The sequence below is a fragment of the Gadus macrocephalus genome, chromosome 19 (genome assembly GCF_031168955.1).
Source record: "Gadus macrocephalus chromosome 19, ASM3116895v1".
NCBI lineage: Eukaryota > Metazoa > Chordata > Actinopteri > Gadiformes > Gadidae > Gadus > Gadus macrocephalus.
Genome location: NC_082400.1, coordinates 14,702,544 through 14,724,187, shown reverse-complemented (window position 1 = coordinate 14,724,187; position 21,644 = coordinate 14,702,544). Strand labels below are relative to the sequence as shown.

The 21,644-nt window shown below is 44.7% G+C and overlaps 1 protein-coding gene across 1 annotated transcript in view; it reads left to right on the top strand.

The window, feature by feature from the left end:
* The first annotated feature begins 2,721 nt into the window (after nucleotides 1-2,721).
* LOC132448047 (serine/arginine repetitive matrix protein 1-like) overlaps nucleotides 2,722-21,644 on the top strand; it is an 81,260-nt gene continuing 62,337 nt past the window's right edge. Inside the window, 2 exon segments of the mRNA XM_060039108.1 lie at nucleotides 2,722-3,130; nucleotides 17,836-17,955. Coding sequence (XP_059895091.1) covers nucleotides 17,905-17,955 — 51 coding nt within the window. The 5' untranslated portion in view covers nucleotides 2,722-3,130; nucleotides 17,836-17,904.

Below are 21,644 nucleotides of genomic sequence, written 5' to 3'. Positions count from 1 at the left end.
GCTCAACAGTTCAATGCTGCTACGTCGATGAATGCAGAGTTCCAGCCCAGCCAACAGCATTCTTATGATAATGGTATAATGCCGGTGGTTTAGTTAATTGTGTTAAGGCAAAAGCAGTGGGCACCTATTGTCAAGCACTCTCCTGGGCCCAAAAGAAAGGGCTGGATTATTGGGCTATACAACTATTTATGGGACCAGTTTCAAAACACATAGGCTATATTTGCCTTTGAAACAAAAAACACACCCTATATCCTGATATCCACAGTTATGTTGGTTTCCTGTGAATGATAGACTATGTGAATAGTTGGAGAATTTACATTAATTTTAAGAAAAATCCACACACACACACACACACACACACACACACACACACACACACACACACACACACACACACACACACACACACACACACACACACACACACACACACACATTTGGATTTGGATTTGGAGAAATAGCCTGCTTTAATATGTTGTTTTTGCTGGCTTATATGTATAGCACCATCAATGGAATTGTTACTGGGCGGGAAAGGCCAGTAATTTTGGCCCTGATCAGTGTCTTCCCCAATCCAAAACATCAACCACCTAATTCAGTTACTTCATTCCACCGATAGCTAAAATATAGGCTAACACCAGATAAATACACTATATTTTAAATATTAGTCTATCGCCCATCAGGGCCTGTATGTACGATTACAGAAATGTAATCTTAACAACAAGTAGGCCTATAGATAATAATAATAATAATAATACATTTAATTTAGAGGCGCCTTTTAAGACACCCAAGGTCACCTTACAGAGCATATAGTCATCATAAATCGTTTATGATTTATGATTTAGATGAACCATGCTTTCCCCTCATTGTCACTTGTTTGAAAGTTCACTTGGCTAACTACAGCAAAGCAATACCTTCCAAACGGTATTGCATTTAGAAGCCTAAGCTAAACATTCGGGGGGAAATAATGTAACACAATGTTTAGAAACTAAGGGACTAGCTAGCTAGCTAACAGTTAAACCTTTCTGCTGCCCGTTATCCCAACGGTCCCAGTAAGATACCTCCTCTAGTCTAGTGGACGGTATGGGAAACGATAGTATTACTATTGTATTATGATACTATAGTATATTTTATTGGGAGTATTAGCTTAGTGTTGTTCTAATAACGTAGGCGTGTCTGTGGGCTTTTATCAGGGAGGAACCATGTCCTTGGGAAGGGGAACCTGGGCGAGGAGAGGGGAGATGAACCACCGGGGCACGAGGCTCACGGATCTAAAGTAACGCGATGCTTAATGTTCGGGAGAACACTGAAAAAGTAGTCCGTCGAACTCCAGACAACTCCAACTTTAGTTGTTACTGAAGTATAGTTTAAAATGAATAGGGTTGTTAAAAAAACCTTTGTCAATGGCCTTAATGGTGGCATCAGTTGAAAAGAACTGCGATAGTACAATAAAATCAAAAGAACAGACTGCAGATACGTCCATGATAACGTAAAAATCGGTCATTAAATGCCTAAAGCCATCCAAACGACTCCCCTATTATATTACTCTACTAGTTTGGTCCCTGCATACTTTAATGTGTAGCTTATCTAGGTTATAATATAAAATATGTATACTATGCCATATAAATATTATTCCACCCCTGACTATTCAGTGAACACGAAATCGGGAACACGAAAGGGTGATAAGTTGAAAAGTTGCGCCAACGTCGTGTATTTTATATTGAACCGGCGGAGCCCGTGTCCGCGTGCGCGTCACCGGGGCCCGCTGCTGCACATGGGAAGCAGAAGTGGCACTCTCGCGCACAGTAGCGCCATAGCAACGAAGTTGTGGCTGCACCTGCGCGCGAGGAGAGACAGAGAGTAAACTCGCGCCACCGCCGCCAGTGATTAGTCAGCGGAAGCCTCCGTCTCGCGGCTCTGCTGTTAAACACGCTGTGGCCGGCAGGCGATGGAGGGAAGCCTGGTGCTTTCCAACAGGTAGCACAATAGGCTGTATAGTGTGATATATATTCGAGCTGAATTGATGTGTAACTCCTTTTTATTTTTATTTGGGTGTTTTATCAAAGCTATGCAGTTTGACCTATGCATCTAACTGAACCTGCGTCCAACTAACCGAATGCCATTTCAGCATATTTTATTATGGATACATTTAATTATTAATTTATTTGTTTGTTGGTTCAATCCGAATACGTTTGGCATGTAAGTAATTAACTTTCAGAAGCATGTCTCAATATATTTAATTAGTAGCACTAGTAAGTTGAAGTAGCAAGGCTGCTAGGTTACATTAAAAGTTGCAATGTTGCGGATGAATTATGTTTACATAATTTGCACGAAGCATAATCGTTTACCGATCGTTTCATACACAGGGCATTTATATAGGCTACACAAGATTTGGCTAAAAAACGCAGGCTTTCTATGATGAACCGACTGGCGTAACAATGTTCGCTGGACTGAATATTCCCAAATCAATAGAAGTGCATTAAAGTAGATCAGGCACACGCCACTCATTCACGCATTTATACGGATTAATTGGATAATCCATGGAGGAGGAGATCAATCAACGAGTAGCCATGGCAACCCTTAATGTATTTGGCGTTGCTCGTCACCAACCTTTATTCTAAAAACAATCCATAGCCTCCTCCAAAAAACATTTGCGCATTTATATCCAAATACTAAACATTTAAACACTCGTTTCGGGGTGAAAGTGGGAAGCCCTTGCGCACTGGTGAACCACAAACCGGGGACCCCGTCCACTCAAACTCCTCACCACTTAGTTTGTCCCGGTCAAACATTTCCCCTTTTTTTTTTTACCCCAGACAATCACAAATTCAAAGACGCCATTTCCCGACTAAGAGGTGTCCGCTTCACTTTCCTCGCAAAAGCGATATTTTTTTTGTTTTGGGGGGTCCATTGAGCGACACAAAAAAGGGGGCAGCTGCTCAGAGGAACTTGTGAAGAGCCATCGGCGCGACCCGGCGTAATAAACAAACCTCCGGCAGCGCGAAGCTCCAGCAGCTCGGCCACAGCCAGAGACGGACGCGGACCCCGAGAAGGTGGCACGCACACGGCTAACGCAGTCACAAACCACCCCTCGAAACGGCCTTTCCCGCCCGCGGAACCGGCAAATACCCAGGTAAGAACTATTCTGGAAACCTTTTGCTTCATATTGGCTCTTCATTCGAGCGATACGAGTGCGGGGTAGAGGTTTAAACCCGCTGGCGCCGCCGTCTTCCCGGACCGAACGCGGTTGTTTTGTGCAGAAAATGGCGTCATCGCCCTCTTGTTCTGCCCGGACTAGGAGGGAGAGAGCGACGGTTTCAGCGGCTCGTAGCAACTCCCCTCGGCGGTTTTCGCGACGGGGGGCTACAACTAAATGTGTTCGTTACTGCCTCACAGTTCAAATAGTATCCGGGTCGACATTTTTAGTCGATAGGTGGACGCGCAAAAATGGAAGGAGTCGCCAGAGTCCTGTGCGCCAAGCGGCTTCGTTTTGGAAAAGGTGCCACACCGCCGCAAAGCGCAGCGCCCCACAGATACGCTTATACCGCTCCGGAAAGGTCTTGAACGGTCCGTATATTTCCGATAGATTCAGTAATATGGTGGGGAAGGCGTTGGACGTGGTCGTGACAGTGTCGCCTGCTGTCTTTGTGTGTGTTTAATTCGGGTTATCTCGTTTTTACGCCGCACTCCCCACGCCATGCTGCTACCCTTCAGAAGGGGCCTCCGTGTACGGGTTTGAAAGGTGCATTATGTACCCAGTTTGTTCTTTTTAATCAAGTTAAGCTCATTTAATCGTCTAAACTATCGGCCTTTAGACTGACAACATCACCGTGCAAATGGGAGATTTTCGTGGTGGGGGGGGATGATGGGATAATGGGGGCGATGCGAATCGTGCCATGAGCACTAACGAACGGTACCAGCTCTGCGCCGTGGCTGCCTCGTTGGCCAAAGCAGGGCAGCCCGAAAAAAACTGTGTGTCGGGGCGAAATCACGTAGTTAGCATCAAACTGGGGACGACCAGGGCTGCACATCGCTACTGCTTTGCGCCGAGCCTGATGGTGGCAGCTGCTCACTCCGTCGCGATAGGTTGTTTTTTTGTGTGCAAAAGGCGAACCCTTTTGTAAATAGTTGGGGACTCTAAGGTGCAACAAAAAGGCTCAACACAATACTATTCACGCGGGGTCCTTTCATCCCCCGGCCTGCCTGTGAGTGGATGCATGCAGTCCCAAGTTCCACTCCGGCTGCCCCTACTGTCTTTCACCGTCATCTGCGTGCATGCGTCCTAGCAGGACGTAGCCAAGCTGCACTAGCCTCCTCCACCACCACCACCACCACCAGACAGAGCGAGGAGGCTACTCGGGCTTCCCATATGTCCTGCGTAGTTCCTCCTCGAACCAAAAACTCGAGGTCTGATTTGAGGCCCCGGCACGTTGCGATATCCCCCCCCCCCCACACACACACACACTCCCACCCACCACCACGTCGAAACCACCCGGATGCGTGTGCACTGTGCACGGGATGACTCCTTTTCGCACCGTTTGATCAAGTTCCAGACCAACACTTATGCAACCGAGAGCCTCGCCGATCCGGGATCGAACTGCCTCGTTCTCGACCGCCCCATCATCGGTCCTCTGTGTCGCTGCCCTACCGCGATCCAAGTGGACATTTTGGTGTTCGCGTTTCGGAATCGGGACTAGTCGCGAATTAGAAAGCTGTCATTCGATAATCAAACGGTGCCGTTTGCGTCACCGCCTGCGGCCCGCGCTGCACGCCCATGGGGGGCGATGGAGTTGCAAAGTAAGGGCTGTGGTGGTGGTGGTGGTGGTAGTGGTCCGTGCTAACGCTACACCCCGCTGATGACAAGGAACCGACGGATACCCGGTTGCTCTGAGGGGGACAGCGTTCGCCGTGCGCTCTGCTATGTCCAAACGGTGTAGCGATCATGTGGAGGTTTACGAGAGGGATCGCTCGATCCTTCTCCGGGATCATAATTGTTGTGGAGGCACCGTGCAAATGCTCATCGTTCGTGGCTGGAGAAGTGGATCGCCTAGATATTTGATGGATCAGCGATCTCTGCTCGCCCTGTGGTGCTTCCTCTGTGTTGCTAGTGCGTGCATGAGGGCTATTATTGTATGACAGATGGCTCGGTGATGTATTTCGGTCATGCGGGACGAACGCACCGACTCGATGTGGATAGGACTGTAGACCCTGCGTGAACGGTGCACTAGGTGATGAAACGTGGAGCGTAATCCGCGGTTCCCATATGCGTTTTCGCTGGCCACAGTGCGCCACGCGTGTCTGGTTTAGAATTTAACTGGGCGTATTATCATCTGGGTGCTGCTCTAACGCTGCGCCTTTTGGGCAGTGCGCGTGGGTCCCCTGCTCCCCGTTATTGTTCCAAGTTGTGTGTGGACACACATTCTGTGTGTGGAGAGTGGGTGTGAATGTGTGGTAATGTATTGATATCACGTGTGTTTCCCTGGCCCCGTTACTGGTTGATGCACCCTGACCCTTGTTTTGTCTTTGTAATGTGGTGTAAAACTTGCAGTTTTTATTCATGTGTTTTTTTTATCAAGCATCACATATAAGGTGGAGCTGAGGGCATCACAATATGTGAACACCTTTTAAAATAAACCTTAAACCATACCTGCTTAGTTCAGTATTCCCCTAATTCAATTTATTAATTTATTTTTGTCTATTTTCATTGTATTGTTAAGCACCCTATTGCAAATTTGCTCGAAAGGCGGTATATAAATAAAGTTTGGTTCGGTAAATGTCTTTGACATGACACTAAAACAGTGTCATGTTTTAAAAAAAAGTATACAGTGGGATTTTACTGGAATTTTTTGTATGTGTAAAAACAAGACATGGATATGGTGTGTGTGTTTGAACTGAAACCTCTCCTGCAAATAGTTGAAGTGGTGACACGTTCCTACACATGCAGCGTAAAGTAACTGAAGCCATTCATTGTAACTAGGTGCAGCAGCAGCAGCAGAGTTTCAGATGTCCCAGGACACCTGAGACTAGTTGTCTAGCTTAGCCTGTGTTTACCAAAATTGATGATTTCCTAATTGTGGCTGACCCTTCTCCTGATCCTTGGCTCACATCCAAATCCGATGAGCAACAGAGAACAATACAAGGTATAAATAAGATTGTTTTCCTGTCCGATGCGGTGTAGGAGTGTTAAGTCAATAACTTGAAGTCGACCTGATGTATTTGAGGCCCCTTGAAAAGTTGTCAAACACAAATCAACTCTAGGATTTACGGTACAGTACCGTAGTGGGCAACTTCGACCCATTACCAGGCCACCAGCTGTAACCACAAACTAGACCATACGGAGTATAAAAATCAGGGGATTAGGCCTGTTACGGTTCAAATAGTAGCAGTTGTTGTAAGGCCTGTGTGTTATGTGCACACACGACCGCACTGGCTGCGTTATAGCGGCGATAGATCTAGCTTGTGTGTGTGTATATTTGTTATTTTTGGTTTTGCAAGAATCAGGCTTATAAAGATCCGAGTTAAGCCTCTCTTTATTAGGACAGATGGCAAAACCTTCCCAGCGCCAGCCTGTCAATATCGCGTACCGTTTCCCCCCCCCCCCCCCCCATCAAAACAACGTTCGATAACGACGATTCAGCCATCTTTAAGCACGAACCGAGCCTCGACACTCACGGGCACCAGTCAGCCTCCCGCGTCCGTCCGCCCGTCCGTCCGTCCGTCCGGCCGGCTGCTGGCTCCACACCGCCCGGGGAAGCCGAGCGAGGGGTCTGCGCGGGGCGGCGCAACAGACCAGCCTTTGTAATGGGAACGGTTGGGGGGAACGGGCTGGAACAACGAGGGTCCTCTTGAGTCCGAGAAAGGTGACCGCGTTGGAGCCTGTTGAGGGCCGGCAGGTTGTTGTCTCCCCGCTGGCGGCGTGGCGGAGGCGCTGAGACCACTTACAGGGCACTCCTGTGGCCGAGTGCGGCCATTCATTCTCTCTCTCTCTCTCTCTCTCTCTCTCTGTCTCTCTCTCTCTCTCTCTCTCTCTCTCTCGCAGTGTAAAGTGAATTAAACGAAAGACAGCAACGGCGCCCTATTCTATCGTAAAAAGTGATAAGAAATACAAACAATTCTGTCCTTTCTCGCTCTGTTTCTCTTTAACCTTTTCATCCTCTATCGCTGTTTGTGTACGTCTCCCTACATCTCCTCCCTCTGATTAAACATATCTCTCTCTCTCTCTCTCTCTCTCTCTCTCTGTCTCTGTCTCTGTCTCTGTCTGTCTCTCTCTCTCTCTCTCTCGTTGTTCGGTCAAGCTACCGAGTTCGATCCCTGACGTCCACGGTCTACTTTGAGGGGTTATCCGAGACACCCAACAGCTCGTTAACGACCCTGACGTGTTTTTAATTAACCGCAAACGGCCAAAAAATAGTCTCCTCACTGAACAGTACTCGTAGGAGTGGTATTTTGTAACGCTATATTTGTCCCGTTAGTTCACCTATTGGATGTGGGGTAGCCTCAATTACAGTCGTAGCATGTCAGCGCAGAGGTGTACCAGCAACAATCCAGGGTTTATCTAGGTTAAGCCACAGCAGCCTAGCGCCTCTGTGTGTCCTGGAAATTGCCCGTCAAACATCTCAGATGCCCCCCCCCACACACACACACACACACACACACACACACACACACACACACACACACACACACACACACACACACACACACACACACACACACACACACACAGTTTTACCATCCTATTGATCATCACTGGGGAACACTTCTCTGTACACACACACACACACACACACACACACAGTTTTACCCTCCTATTGATCATCACTGGGGAACACTATTCTCTGTACGCACACGCACACACACACACACTGTTGTGATTAGCGCAAGCTATGTCCACCTGCGGCGCTGTGCCCTGGCCCTTTGAGGCGTCTTTATGGTCATACCCTCCACGTATTCCCTGACCGAGCAACTTCTTAAGAGAGCCCCAGGCCCAGAGATTGGATTGCAAGTCATGCAGGAACAGGTGGATCTTTATAGCAGAAAGAGAGGCTTATAAACCACCGCTGTCTTCATAATAAGTATAAACGTGTGTGGCGATTACATTCAGGGGATGATGGTTTCCAGATGAAATCTGGGAAGGATCCCGGGATCCTGAGACGTTTTGTAGTCTCTGGTTGTTCTGTGGTCTTCCTTCTTCTCGGTTTTGGGTTTGTTGTGTGACCCCCGTGTGCGTTTGGGACTACACCTCTCTTCATATCTGTCGGCTTAGATGATATAAAGCAACATGATATCTGGAATATCACATGGTTAATAACTATCATGAACAAGAGAGTACCCCAAGACAGTATCTCATAAATCTAGCCGGGGTAGGAGCATGTTTTTGTGGTCTGATGTGGTTTAGCACTACTGCAGGGCGTTTATATGGTAATACTGACGCTGGCTTTGGTTTAGAATCACATGGTGAGATGTTGATGAGAGCTGCTGTGTGAGAATGCAAGGAAAAGTCCTAAACTACAACCAATCATCTGTTAGATGACGGTCAGTAGGACACTGTTGGGCTGAATTGGTTGAAGGTTAACCCAATAGTTTATGTATTTATTTTTATGCATTGATGGGGGAGGGAAATCTTTGGAGACAGGTTTTGGCGTTTTCTCACATGGGTGTGTTTACAAAGGAAGCTAGCCTGAGCACATGGACTTTTAGATTAGAAAAGGAGCTCCCATCCTTTGAGACACTTTTAGAGCTTGCGGTAGTCACAGTTTAATTCAAGGGGGGGCAGCCAGGGGAGTAAACAGGGGGGCAGGACCCAGTAGTGGTGGCTAGGTGTACTCTCCCCTCCGAAACGTCCTGGGTTCAATGTCCAACGTTCACAGCCCACCTTCCCAGGCACTCTTGAGCAAGGTTCCAAACCCCTATCTGAACTTTATGTCCTCCAAAACGAAAATATCCGATTGTCACTTTGGAAGAATGCGTCTGATACATTACTAAATAGTTAATGCAGCCTAAAAGTTAAACTGACCCATAATCACATAGATGTTAGACATTGAGGAGCTGTGACTGTGTCTGGAGAACACAGCTACAGAGGAATGAGTCATGGACGACGCCGTGGGAAAGCACAATGTTTCCCCTACTTCCCCATGTGATTACTTGAAATTAGCCCGTAGTAAATATGTGCATGCTAACAAGGACCCGCCTTCCCCTTACGAAGAACCGTGCACTATAGCATTAACTCCTCAGTCAGTCTTGCAGGCTGATGCTCCCCCCCCCCCCCCCCAGTATAACTCACAGATGTGCTGTCAAACTTGATTATGTCAGAGAGGCAAGAGTGACACGAGAAACATCATCAATGTTGACTCCAATTATAAATCCATCGATTCATTACTCATCCACTCACTGATGATCCTAACGTCGAGGGTTGAACGCGGCTAAAGCTGAATCTCGCATCGACGCATATCCTCCAGGCAGCTAAAGGATGCTATTCTTGGATGTATCGCCTTGCAGCCGACTGTGATACAGCTCGGCTAAACATGATAGATATCTCTACTTTACCCCCTATCCACAAACCATTGAAGATGATTGATGAATAAAGTCGTCCATACTACTCACAAAACACGATGGATGTTTTAGGAAAGGTGATTGATATTTCTGGCACATTTATCCGCATACACTTTCAGACGTCTCTCAAGGGGGATTGTATTATGCTAATTGTGTAATACACAACACGTGCAATATCAGCCAATACTTGGTTGGGTATGGAATTCTCTTTTTTGGCCATTTTTGCAAAATTACTTGAAATTAGGGCTGCAACTAACGATTATTTTAATAATCGATTAATCGGTAGATAATTTTTTCGATTAATCGATGAATCGGATAAAAAATAAACATTTGTAATTGCCGCATCTTTATTAAAAAACTGAACAATACTTCAAATTCACAGTGCAGGCTGAAGTGTAAAAACACCAGGTTATCTCTCCAACTTGCCGGAACTATTAAAAGTAATATTAAATTATAAAAAAATAAAAAAACATAAATGGCATAGCACAAAAAAAACATACAATGTATGATATACATTTATAAATATACAGTATATAAGGGATGTCCATGGTTAACCGGTTAACCGATAAGATCTTTAACCGGTAAATACTAACGGTTAAAAAGAGATTACAGTGTTTCCCATACATAGACCATTGTGTGGGGCGGCGCCATAGAACAACATCGAGCGCCACGAATTGATTGTCTTTTTTTTTTCTTTTTTTTTTTTTATATATACCGTATTTTCCGGACTATACGTCGCTCCCGAGTATTAGGCCCCGTCCACACAAAGCCGATTTCATGGCGAAACCGCAAAGGTCTTGTACGGTTCGGCCTTCCGTCCACACGAAGCCGGCGAATCCGCTGACCGAAACCGCAAACTTCTGAAACCACCCTCGGAGGTGGTTTCAAATCTATCCGGTTTCGTTTTGGTTTCGTGTGGACGCCTGAAACCGACTGAAACCACAAACCATGACATCATCGCCCCACTCCTCGACCTCCTAGCCGCGGAGTCTCAGAAATCACAACAAAAAAGATGATGGCGGACTACAAGCTTGTAATCGTTCTGCAGCATATCATGTCCCTTGTTGGGTTGCTAAGCCATTATTTATTGAGAATCTAGTTCGCCATCGTAGAAGAGCTGTTTGTTTGTGTTGTTAGTGGTTCGGGGGGCAGCCTTTATGCGCATGCTCGCCTCTTCTTCTTCTGGATTTGTGTACCAGAAGCAGCGCCCCTTATGGGCCTGGAATGTTTACTACAGCGTTTCTACAGATCTATCCGGTTTCGCTTGGCTTCGTCTTTACGGAGATACTTCGAAACCGGATAGATCGAAACCGTAACGGTTTCGCCCGTTTCGGCTTCGTGTGGACGGGGCCTGAGTCGCATCAGTCAAAAAATGCTCCATGACGAGGAAAAAAACATATATACGTCGCATCGGTGTATAAGTCGCATTTATTTTTAAACATTTAAACAAGAACGTTTAGTCTGGAGAGACTGAATAAAATTGCAATAGCAATATAGGTGTGTCGGTCCCACTCGTAGTTCTGAGAGTATACCGAATTCAGTGACACCGGGATTCCACCGGACGCGTATGCGCCGCGGTCCTAAACCTGAGCGCGGAGGGCTCCAGTTTTCGCTGGCCAAGTCATGCGCTGTGATATGTGTGACAGCTATGTTGCACAACATTGCAGCTAAGGCTGGGGTAGCTTTGGTTGAACTGGAGAACATTGAGGACGATGACGACGAAAATATTATTTATTCGGTGGTGCAGTAGGCTTGCAGCGTTCAGTTGTAGGCCTAATGAATGACGGTGCCATCTTGCGGCCGAAGATTATGTACGCACAATTTTGGCATACAAGTCGCTTCGAAATATAAGTCGCAGGGCAAGCCAAACTACAAAAAAAACGCGACTTATAGTCCGGAAAATACGGTATATATTTTTTTAATAACGCGATTTGGAAATCTAAAAATCGTCCCTGTCATTCACACACACACACACACACACACACACACACACACACACACACACACACACACACACACACACACACACACACACACACACACACACACACACACACACACACACACACACACACACACACACACACACACACACACACACACACACACACACACACACACACACACGGAGCGAGAACGACGATTCTAACACATGAACCCACCGATGGCGTATATATATATATGATACTACCCCCCCCCCCCCCCCGCACCACCACACATTGGTCCTTGGTCTGTGGGAAACACTGGATTAAGTCATCTTAATTTCTCTCAGATGACAGATCGTTTGTCCGATTTTTTTTGTATTGCATTTGAACACATCAATCATATTACTGAGCCGATCACATTTGACACTGTTTGCGACTTTTTTTTAAGCTAACTAGCTCTATATCCTGCCGATTTTAACATGGATTTAAAAACTGGATTACTATTTTTACGGGACTTTCTACACCGTCCGGTTGAGTGATTACTACGGCTGCTTTGAAAGACTGTTGATGCACGCGGTGCCGACTCCGAGCCCGTCTGCACACCGTCTGCAGCAGGAGCAGCAGCTGACAGAGTTTTCGGTTGGACTAGACTGAGTTGAAGGAGTTTTTTTTAACCCAAAGACAGTGAAGGTACAACACTTTATATAGGCCTACAGTCCAGTGTTAAGATATGACCAAAATACAAGCTGTGGTCACTCACACAGCTCGCTGTGGGCGTGCATGAACCATGAACCAACCTGTCGGCGGCTGGCTGTAAACTAAACAGTGCCGCGCCTACGAGTGACGTATTAATCGCGCGACACAACGAATCGATGACCAAATTCGTTGCCAACGCTTTTAGTAATCGATTTTTATCGATTTTATCGATTCGTTGTTGCAGCCCTACTTGAAATACTTATCATAACCCACTTACAGCCACTGTGTTAGAAGTACTGACATGAAAATTAAACAAGTCAATCATCTGTGGAACGGGCAGAGCTCGAAAAACTCCAGCCAATGATTTCCAGAACCACCGAGTGGCATTGGACAGTAGGTACGTCAATCAAACTGTCGTACTGCACTCCCCCTCCGCGCGTGACCCCTTCGTGCACGTACTCAAAGCTCGTGACCAAGAGCAAGCTTCCGTTTGTTGTTATCCTGCGGTAGCTACTGTAGCTAGTTAACTAGCTAATCCACATTTGGACCTAGCACTAGAAGACAACCCTAAACTCCAATCTGTGTTCTCGCTCGTGCATGATTGCGCGTCCATGTACTTGGAATGGGTGGAGTCAGAGTCAGCGTTGAAGGAGAGGGGGTAGGACCATTTGAGTTGTGTACTTGTGCGTTTCGCAAATCCCATACCCAACCTTTAATAACAATGGCGGGCTCGAGCGAGGGCAGGCCTGTGTGGGGGTCCTCAGGTTTTGCTTTGCTGGTGGGTGTTTCCCGATTCCAATAGCCTGGTAAGCAGAAATAGAGTTGGTCCAAGTACGTGTCGTTAAGGAGTCCCAACACCTGTGCTTATGTTTCTAATGCCCAGGGTGGGTTATTGAATAGGTATTGAATATGTATTGAGGGGTCTATATGACGTGAGTGCGTTGATGGCTCTGCAAGGATGCAGTCTAAATGTCCCGATGAGGCCTAAAAAAAAAAAAAGTTTGGTTCCTGTTGGTTGTCAGTTGAGGTCATGGGTAGGTAGGGAATTTATTTTATTTTTTTATTTTATTTTTTCCAGCGGCAGCGAATGATAGGTAGGTTGTTTTCATTTAAAAACGAGAAAATTCGCTCATCCTTGTACAGAATGAAGAGGTGCTGTACCAAAACGTAATTATAGAGGTGCTGTACCAAAACGTAATTACATAATTTTATTTATTTATTTATTTATTTTTTATAAAACTCATAAAATAATTTGGGTCGCACATAAATTGACAGGGTCGGTCGGAAACCGGAACCAAACAAAAAAAATCTCTTGACAGTTGAACATTTTAAATGTTCTTAAACGAGAACGCTGTTGTTGCTCTATGATGTCCAGTCATGGTTTGAGCAGGTGTAGCGAGAGCTGTGTGTGGGTGCGGGTGTGATGGCGCGTAACAGGTTGTAGATAAGATGATCGCTGAATCCGAAATCAATCATCGGTTTTGTAGGTCGCTGAAGGGGGATTTCAGTTATCAGTTATTTCATTGGTTTTTCATTTAAAACTTGACCTTTTTAGTTTCAGCGAGCCCGATAGTAAACAAGGCCCCGACAACATTGCGTCTCACCTCATATCCCAAGCCTAGCAGCAAGCACTGAGCCAGGTGATATTCAGAAGTTTAGCCATTCCTCCCTCCATCACCACAACAACCTGATCTGAGAAAGCCTCCCCTTGTTAAGATACAATAACAAATCACCACCACTCCTGTCTTCGGTTGCCATGGAAATCCACAGACCACTGGGTCTATGAGTGACTTGTTGGGGGTTTGTCTTCGATGTGTTGTTCCAGTGGGAGTTTATATTAATAAATGCTGTGTGTGTGTGTGTATGTATAATATATATATATATATATATATATATATATATATATATAGGACTGGTCATAGAGATTACAAACTACAGGTGTGTGTGGGTGGCTGGGTCCTCCTGGCGGTTTTGACACTTTGAGTTCGGCTAGCTTAAATGTCGTCTTAACTTCTTAACTTTACTTGACTGCATCTTATCTTCAAACAATCTATGAACAGAAGCCGTTTGGCGGAAGCTTTTATCCACGGTGTCTCACAAGACCATCAGCAGTGTGTTACATATTTTCGCCGTGAATTGTCTACAGTGGGAGTTCCAACACCAAGCCTGGCTGTGTTTAATGGTCTCACAAGATGAGCTACACAGAATGAATAGCCGGTCCTACTGGTTTAGCATAGTGCAGTGATCCCATATGTTTCTGATCTTATAAGACGGTCTTAGATTAGAACAATCAACAATGATGCCAGATTGATGAGAGCGCTGTGTGCAGTATTTCTTTTCCAAATGTCCTGGTGCAATGCACACTGTAATAATTAATAATAAATAACAAATTGGCAGTTACAGAAACACATTTTGAAAGTCGATTTTTGTGTCCACCTTTACTTAGCTTTCTCCTTGATGATTACCAAACATGGCATTATTAACTCTGATACATACCGTAGAACTGTGGTTATAATTCATACTAGGGATGGGCATTTGAAGAAATTTTCTTGATCGAGCATCGCTAGAGTTATCGATCAATTATCGATTAATCATTAACTTTTTTCTATGTTTTTTTTCTAATGTTTTTATCAATTAAATCTTTATTCCAACAATAATGTATGGGCCAAAATTAATACAATACAGTTAACTTGAAGACCTACAACTGTTTAACAGTTTTAAAATAATAAATACAGGCATTATAGGTTATAGGCCTATGCGGCGCTCGTAAAGTCCGAACAATGCGCCTACAGGCGCTCTTAAAGGTTTGGAAACGATTCAACAAGACTAAATCTGTAGCCTATTCCAATTACAATAAGTAGCGAATTTATCGGACAACAATAATCAAACAAAGGCAGTAGGCTAAAAGTGGGCATTAAACTGTATAACTGTTATGAAAAAAAAGGGGGGGGGGAAAGGCCGACACATAATGCCTGCAGCCGGCGCGCGGAAAAGGCTCGCAACAAAAAGATGAGCCACCCATTTACAAACAATTGCATGAACTAGTCTATCTAAAAGCAATACCTTATTGAACATATATAAGGCTGGACTTGTTGCTAAAATATCACAGTTTTGGCAAAATGTAACGACTCCAAGAGGCACCAAGCGGAGCGAGAGTCAACACATTAAGAAAGAAAAGAGCGACTCACATACGGTGGTGACTGTCGTCCATAGCATACAGTAACTCCAGCCTACATATTTTTGTTTAGGAATATAAGCATGTTAACATGCTCGGGGGTCAGACGCGAACGCAGCCTTGTAACTGTCAGTCCAGCAGCAGAAAACACCCGCTCTGACGGGACCGAAGTTGCGGGGATGCAGAGGTATTGTCGCGCTAACTTTGACAGCCTGGGGAACCTTCTTCCATTCACTTTCCACCAGTCGGCAGGGTTATATTAAATTAAATGCTTCAAGACTCACAGTATGCAACACAACGTCCTTTTAATCGATAACAATATAAATTGATCGACGCATTTCTTAACGATCAATTATCGAGCATCGATTAATTATGCCCATCCCTAATTCATACGCATTAATAATTAACATTAAGGGTACTTTATGACCTCCTATCCTACCATCAACCAGGTCAGGTAAACCCCCCACGAGAAGGCACTCATTATTATTGCAGTGTTGTATCTGCTTATTAATACTTGTCAACTGCTGCTCGTAAAGTTGCTGTTAGGGTTATTACCAATGTGATTATATATTCAGTCTACACACCCTTGGAACCACTGGCCTAACTTTATATTGCCTGATTTTGTCTCCCCCTGCTGGCCGAACCCTGCCACTTCACGTCCACTCTAAATGATGGATGAAAAGAAGGCTAGGGGGAATATCATTAGGCCTATATTTAAATCCTTCACAAGGTATCCGTCCGAGTCATCTGAGGCCAGGGAACATCGTAAACATCTCCCTACTTCAATATGTAGTCTCTCAAAAAGGTGTAGGACATAGTCACAGTTTACAATCATGGACATTACACTTGGGTTTTTGTGTTGAACATCATATACAACATGCTACTCAACATATTACTACTTACATATGCTAGTTTATACATTAATCAGTGTAAGCAGTTGTAGTAGTATTGACCTTGACCACATATTTGGACAGTAATTCACGCTTGGGCACTTTGTGCTTTGTACGCGGTTTAAAACAAACCTTTAAAAAGTAGAATTTACAGCCAAAGACCGGGAAACTAATTCCTCCAAATTAGGGTACGTGTCAGTTGAACTCGTGGGTAAGTTGGCTACTTCCCCACTTTAAACTGCATTCGTTCTCTCCACCCCGTGTGATTTATAAAGCTTGAGATTGCTTCCCCGATTAGCTGTGTTGTAGTGAATGCTAGTGGGATAGAAGACCCTGGCACCCCGGCAGAGATCCTCATATACTCTCCTCCAGTCCACCGCACGCTGTAGCTGCAGGTGATGCAGCCGAGTGACCGCAGTGCTGCCACCTAGTGGCGGTACTGGACACCATCACCTCCACGTCTCGTCCATTCAGGGCCATCAGAATCCTGTATCGAGTGAAACAGACCCATCTGTGTATCGTGGAAGTGGAATTTAAAAAATTTTTATTTCTTTTTTTTTTTATTTGCAATAGTAAATACTGGGTGCTTGAGTGACCTACAGCAATTTTTTCAAGTCCATAATGTTTTACACACTGCTTGATTCTACTACTTATTTCAAAATAATGTTACTGGGAATGGGCCGTTTCCTGTATTTGGGTTTAAATCTCCATCTATTGGCTTTGCTTACATGCTAGTTTGTATGAAATCGCTACGCTTTGTCGGTTGGACCTGCTGTTCTGAACACTTAAGCTAATAAGCACAAATAATTTTTGCTCAATTGAGGGATTTCTTTTTTTACTACTGTTTGAATGAAAAACTTTTCTGGAGTGCTTGTTGTTCAGATCTTCCTGGGTTCTTACTTAGAAAGCTACTTGCTGATCCCATAACTTGTTTTTGTACTCTGTGCTATTGCTTTCAAGCTTTGCGTGTAATCCATCTCTGTGTGGTTTTCCCCGTTTATGACGCCTAGCTGTCAGAACACATCATCTGCTGGCACAGAACCAGGCTCAGTTTCAGCTTTTCATTTCTTCCTGGTGCAACTGTTTTCCTTTCTTTGCCATCATTTTCATTCAACATTTCACCTTAAAATCAAGCTTCACTGAGTCAAAACAACAATTACAACTTATATAAATTTGTACTCTTCAATATACCTACCGACAATTTACTAAGTCATAATAAACCAGAGTCAAACATAATAAAAAAATAGCAACGGTTAAAAAAAAATTCATTAAAGAATATCAATCAAATCAAAGATAATTTTAAGTGGCAGAATAATAACAAATGAGGACCTTTAAAGCATGATTTAACACGCCGGGTTTAAGCGATCTTTCAAATGAGTGAAAACACGGCGGCTAACCTTTGGAATAGCGTCGTAGCAGTAGCATTAGCATTAGCTATAGGCTAAAGGTTGTTCCTACTCCGCTGACACCCGGTATCGCCACAGCAGTCTCTTTAAACGCCCATCCATCCCTCATGCACCGGTATCCTCATCTCCTCCGCCGCGATCCCATTGGACGCCTTCGTGGTTGTTGTTGTTGTTGACAACCGGTGTTGTTGCAGGTGACGGCTGTGAGCGCGTGCCGCACCGCACCGCAGGAGAGTGTGTGTGTCTGTCCCTCACCCGGCGAGATGGTGAAGGCCCAGCACAGCAGGAAGAGCTCCCTCTGTCTGCGCAGACAGGTACGGCCGCCACTCACTACCGGATGTTTCCCTGTGTCCCATCTCGCCACCGTCACACCGCCCTCCGTCCATCTGCTCACCTACCTTAACCCCGCCATCCCCGCCATCCCCCCATCCATCACGTCTAGGGTCCAACATTAACTTTCAGAATTGTATTTTTTTAGGGCATTTATCAGACGCTTTTATCCAAAGCGACTTGCAACCGTTCATGCACAGTGACACATTCACACACAACGGCAGAGTGAACCATGCAAGGCGACAGCCGGCTCGTCGAGAGCAGTTAGGGTGAGGTGTCTCGCTCAGGGACACCTCAACACTTAGCCAGGAGGAGCCGGGGATCGAACTAGCAACCTTCAGATTACAAGTCTCTCTACCGCTACCTCCTGAGCTAAGCCGACCCCAAGAAAGTGTCTTCATAACAGCCAGAGTGGAATAATGTACCGGGTTAATCTGTGGTTTGAATATGCAAGCCCAGATTTGGTTTGCCTGCAAAGGGTCAAGTAAATGCCGCTGCGGTAGGCGTTTATTTCGGATCCGGCTCGATGTAGAACAACTCCCATCTCTGCATGCCTGTCGACCGCTGAAGTCCTGTTCCTTTGTCACCTGTGCTGCCTGCCCCCCCCCCCCCATCTGTTAGACCAGGCTGGACTATAGTTTGGTTAATGTTACCAGCAGGGGACCAGGGGGAAGTTCAGTTTATTGTTTAAAGGTTAATTCCCCCTCCGAGACCTGCTGTTGTCATTATGTCGTTTTAATAACGGGATTAGGAAGAGTTATGACTCCATCACTCTGTTTGTCAATGGTTTTGTCGTTTTTTAAATAGTTGGCACCACCATTTATTTACCGTAAAGCAATTGCTGGTGGTGCTCCAACCGTCTATTTTTCTGATCACATTGATGTACTGATGGGTCAGTGCCTCCCCACCACTCTGGATTTAGTCTGGGTGAGGAGCTGCTTTGTGATGTCTGTCCAGATCTCATTAGTCAGAGGAGCCGGCGAACGAACTGTAGTCAATATTTTCCCTTCTTACAATCATCCATGATGGAGACTGTGAGAGTCAGAGCGGCAGGGTTTCAGAAATGGTCCTGAAATGGCTTTTTATCATTTGATCTTAGAATAGCGGGATCAATGATGTTTGTTTGTGCTGTATACCCAGGCTCTCTCCCGCTCTCGTTTTAGATCTGTGTGTGTGTGGGTGTTGGTGGGTGTGTGTGTGGGTGGACCAGTGTACAGGCATCACCCATTACATGCTCCCCTTCCTTCCTCCATTAACCTTGTCAGTCCGCTGTGTGTCACCTCCCGCCCTCGTTCGTTTGACATTAACACAAAACAGGAAACACAGACCACGTGTCTGACCCTTGACAGATGCTAACATGTGTCTGAAGGGGTGCATTCACATGCTGTGACGCAAGGATTTGTGTGTGTGTATGTGTATGTGTGTGTGTGTGTGTGTGTGTGTGTGTCTGTGTGTGTGAGATATTCCCTTGTTTATTTCTGCGGCAACAAGCTGTCTAGGTGTCCCTGATTGTTTTAACATCTTGACAAGGATGGTGTGTGAGCGTGCACACTTTCACGTGCACTTTGACTTACTGTCCGAAGTGGGCATTATCACAGTATGATGAACTATATTGTGCCGGAGAGAGGAAGGTGAATTGATTCACTAAAGTCAAGGACGCTGAGACATCAGGACTGGGGGTTGAGAGAACAAGATGTGTGTGTGAGAGAGAGAGAGGGAGGAGAGGGAGGGAGGGAGGGAGGGAATGTGATGGAGAGAGGCATCCATAGCATAAAATACCATGCAGACATGTAGATGGCCACAGACACACTCTTGGTAATTGAGCTTGGTGTGGGTTCGGCCCTTCAAATGAAGATCCTAAATTTGAATATTAATACACGCCGATGTGAATAGAAGTGAGCTTGAAGTGAAGAAGATCTGTCACGATGGCACCAATGTGAAATACAAGTCTGTTCTGTCTGTATATATTAAATTAACTAGGCCCATGCTAAATATATAAAATATGTCTCTCAAATTGTACAATATACTGTACAGGCCTAAAACTGAATAAAATAGCTGCAGTCTTGTGTGAGTCATAGCGTGCATGCATAGCATGGCTAGAGTTCTCAACAGCTTGATCTTTAGGTTTCCTTCTATATTTTAAAAGGGTTAATGAAGGTTTAAATGGAAGGGAGCTGCATTGATTTTAGTTTGACACTATTTGCATGCAAAACAAAATGGCTTTTCTGAAAACGACTTCTTTCAGATAAGGGTTGTTCTAAAGACTGGACGTCTGACATTATTTCACACTATAGATTAGGGCCCGACCGATATTGATTTTTGAGTGCCGATGCCGATGCCGATTATTTTCAGAGAAAAATTACGATTACGATTTAATCGGCCGATTTAAAAAAAAATATATATATATATATAAAACGTAGTTTTTGATACCTTAAATATACTTTAAACACTTTTGACGAATATGTGAATTGAATGCAGAACCTTTGAGTGTTTTAGAATACATTTACAGTCAAAAATGAGTGTAATGTAAAATGTAAAATAAATAACTAACCCCCAATGTGCTGCGCTCGTGAGCAGTGACTAACACGTGCGTGCTGAGCAGTATGGTCTCACCGTTAGAGTCTACAGTATAACAAATTAACATGGCCTGGGACCTAAAGAAAAACAGGCACAACATGCTCAAACAACGCGTCTTGTGTACATTGGTGAGGTGAGCGCGCAGCTGCCTGAGCGAGCGTGCTTTCATGTTGTATGGTAAAATTCAATCTCCTCTTTTTCACTCCAGCTAAAGTTGTTAGTTAGCAAGGCGAGTAGGAGCGCAATCTGCAGGATACTAATCGCAATAACATTAAAAAAATAATAATAATAATAATAATAAAAAAAATCGGTTGTAATCTGCGTCTTTTTGGCCGATGCCGATTATTTAAAAAAAGGCTATAATCGGCCGATTAAATCGGCAGGCCGATAAATCGGTCGGGCCCTACTATAGATTGCTGGTATTGATTTTCCTTACATTCCTCCTTATACCAAGGCCGTTGTGTGCACTTAGGGAAATTATGCGATACAAAGGGTTAAGGCTGTTTGTGCCATTATTATGTCGTACCTTATTTCCTTCTAAACAATGTAGGCCTTCTTGTGTGATGTCTTCTAAACTTGGTGGCCCTATTAGGCTACACTGTGTGACTTGTAGTTAAGTTGACTGAGGCCTGTGTGTCTTGATAAATACATTGATCCATCTTGCAAATACAAGACAGAGCTTGACACTTCACTAAGGTCTGTCAGTCCGATGTCTAAATTAGCAGCAAAATACCAGCAAATGACGCATGTTTTAGCCTGGTTGAATATGGTTATAAAATGTTATTGACATGTTGTGCAATAAGTAAATTACATAATTCTGTTCTGCAAAGCAAACAAATGAAGTTTGAATAAATTTAAATATTAATTATTTGTAAGAGAACCGTGTGTGTGTGTGTGTGTGTGTGTGTGTGTGTGTGTGTGTGTGTGTCAAGGTTAATGTGGCCCCTCTGTAGACATGCCTTGAGGCATGACAGACACACACAGATCGCATCATGTGCACAGATCCGTTTTTAATTTGAGCATGGTGTGCTTCAATATTTTATATTATTTGTGAGTAGCGTGATGTAGTAATTATTTTCTTATTATGACTTTTATT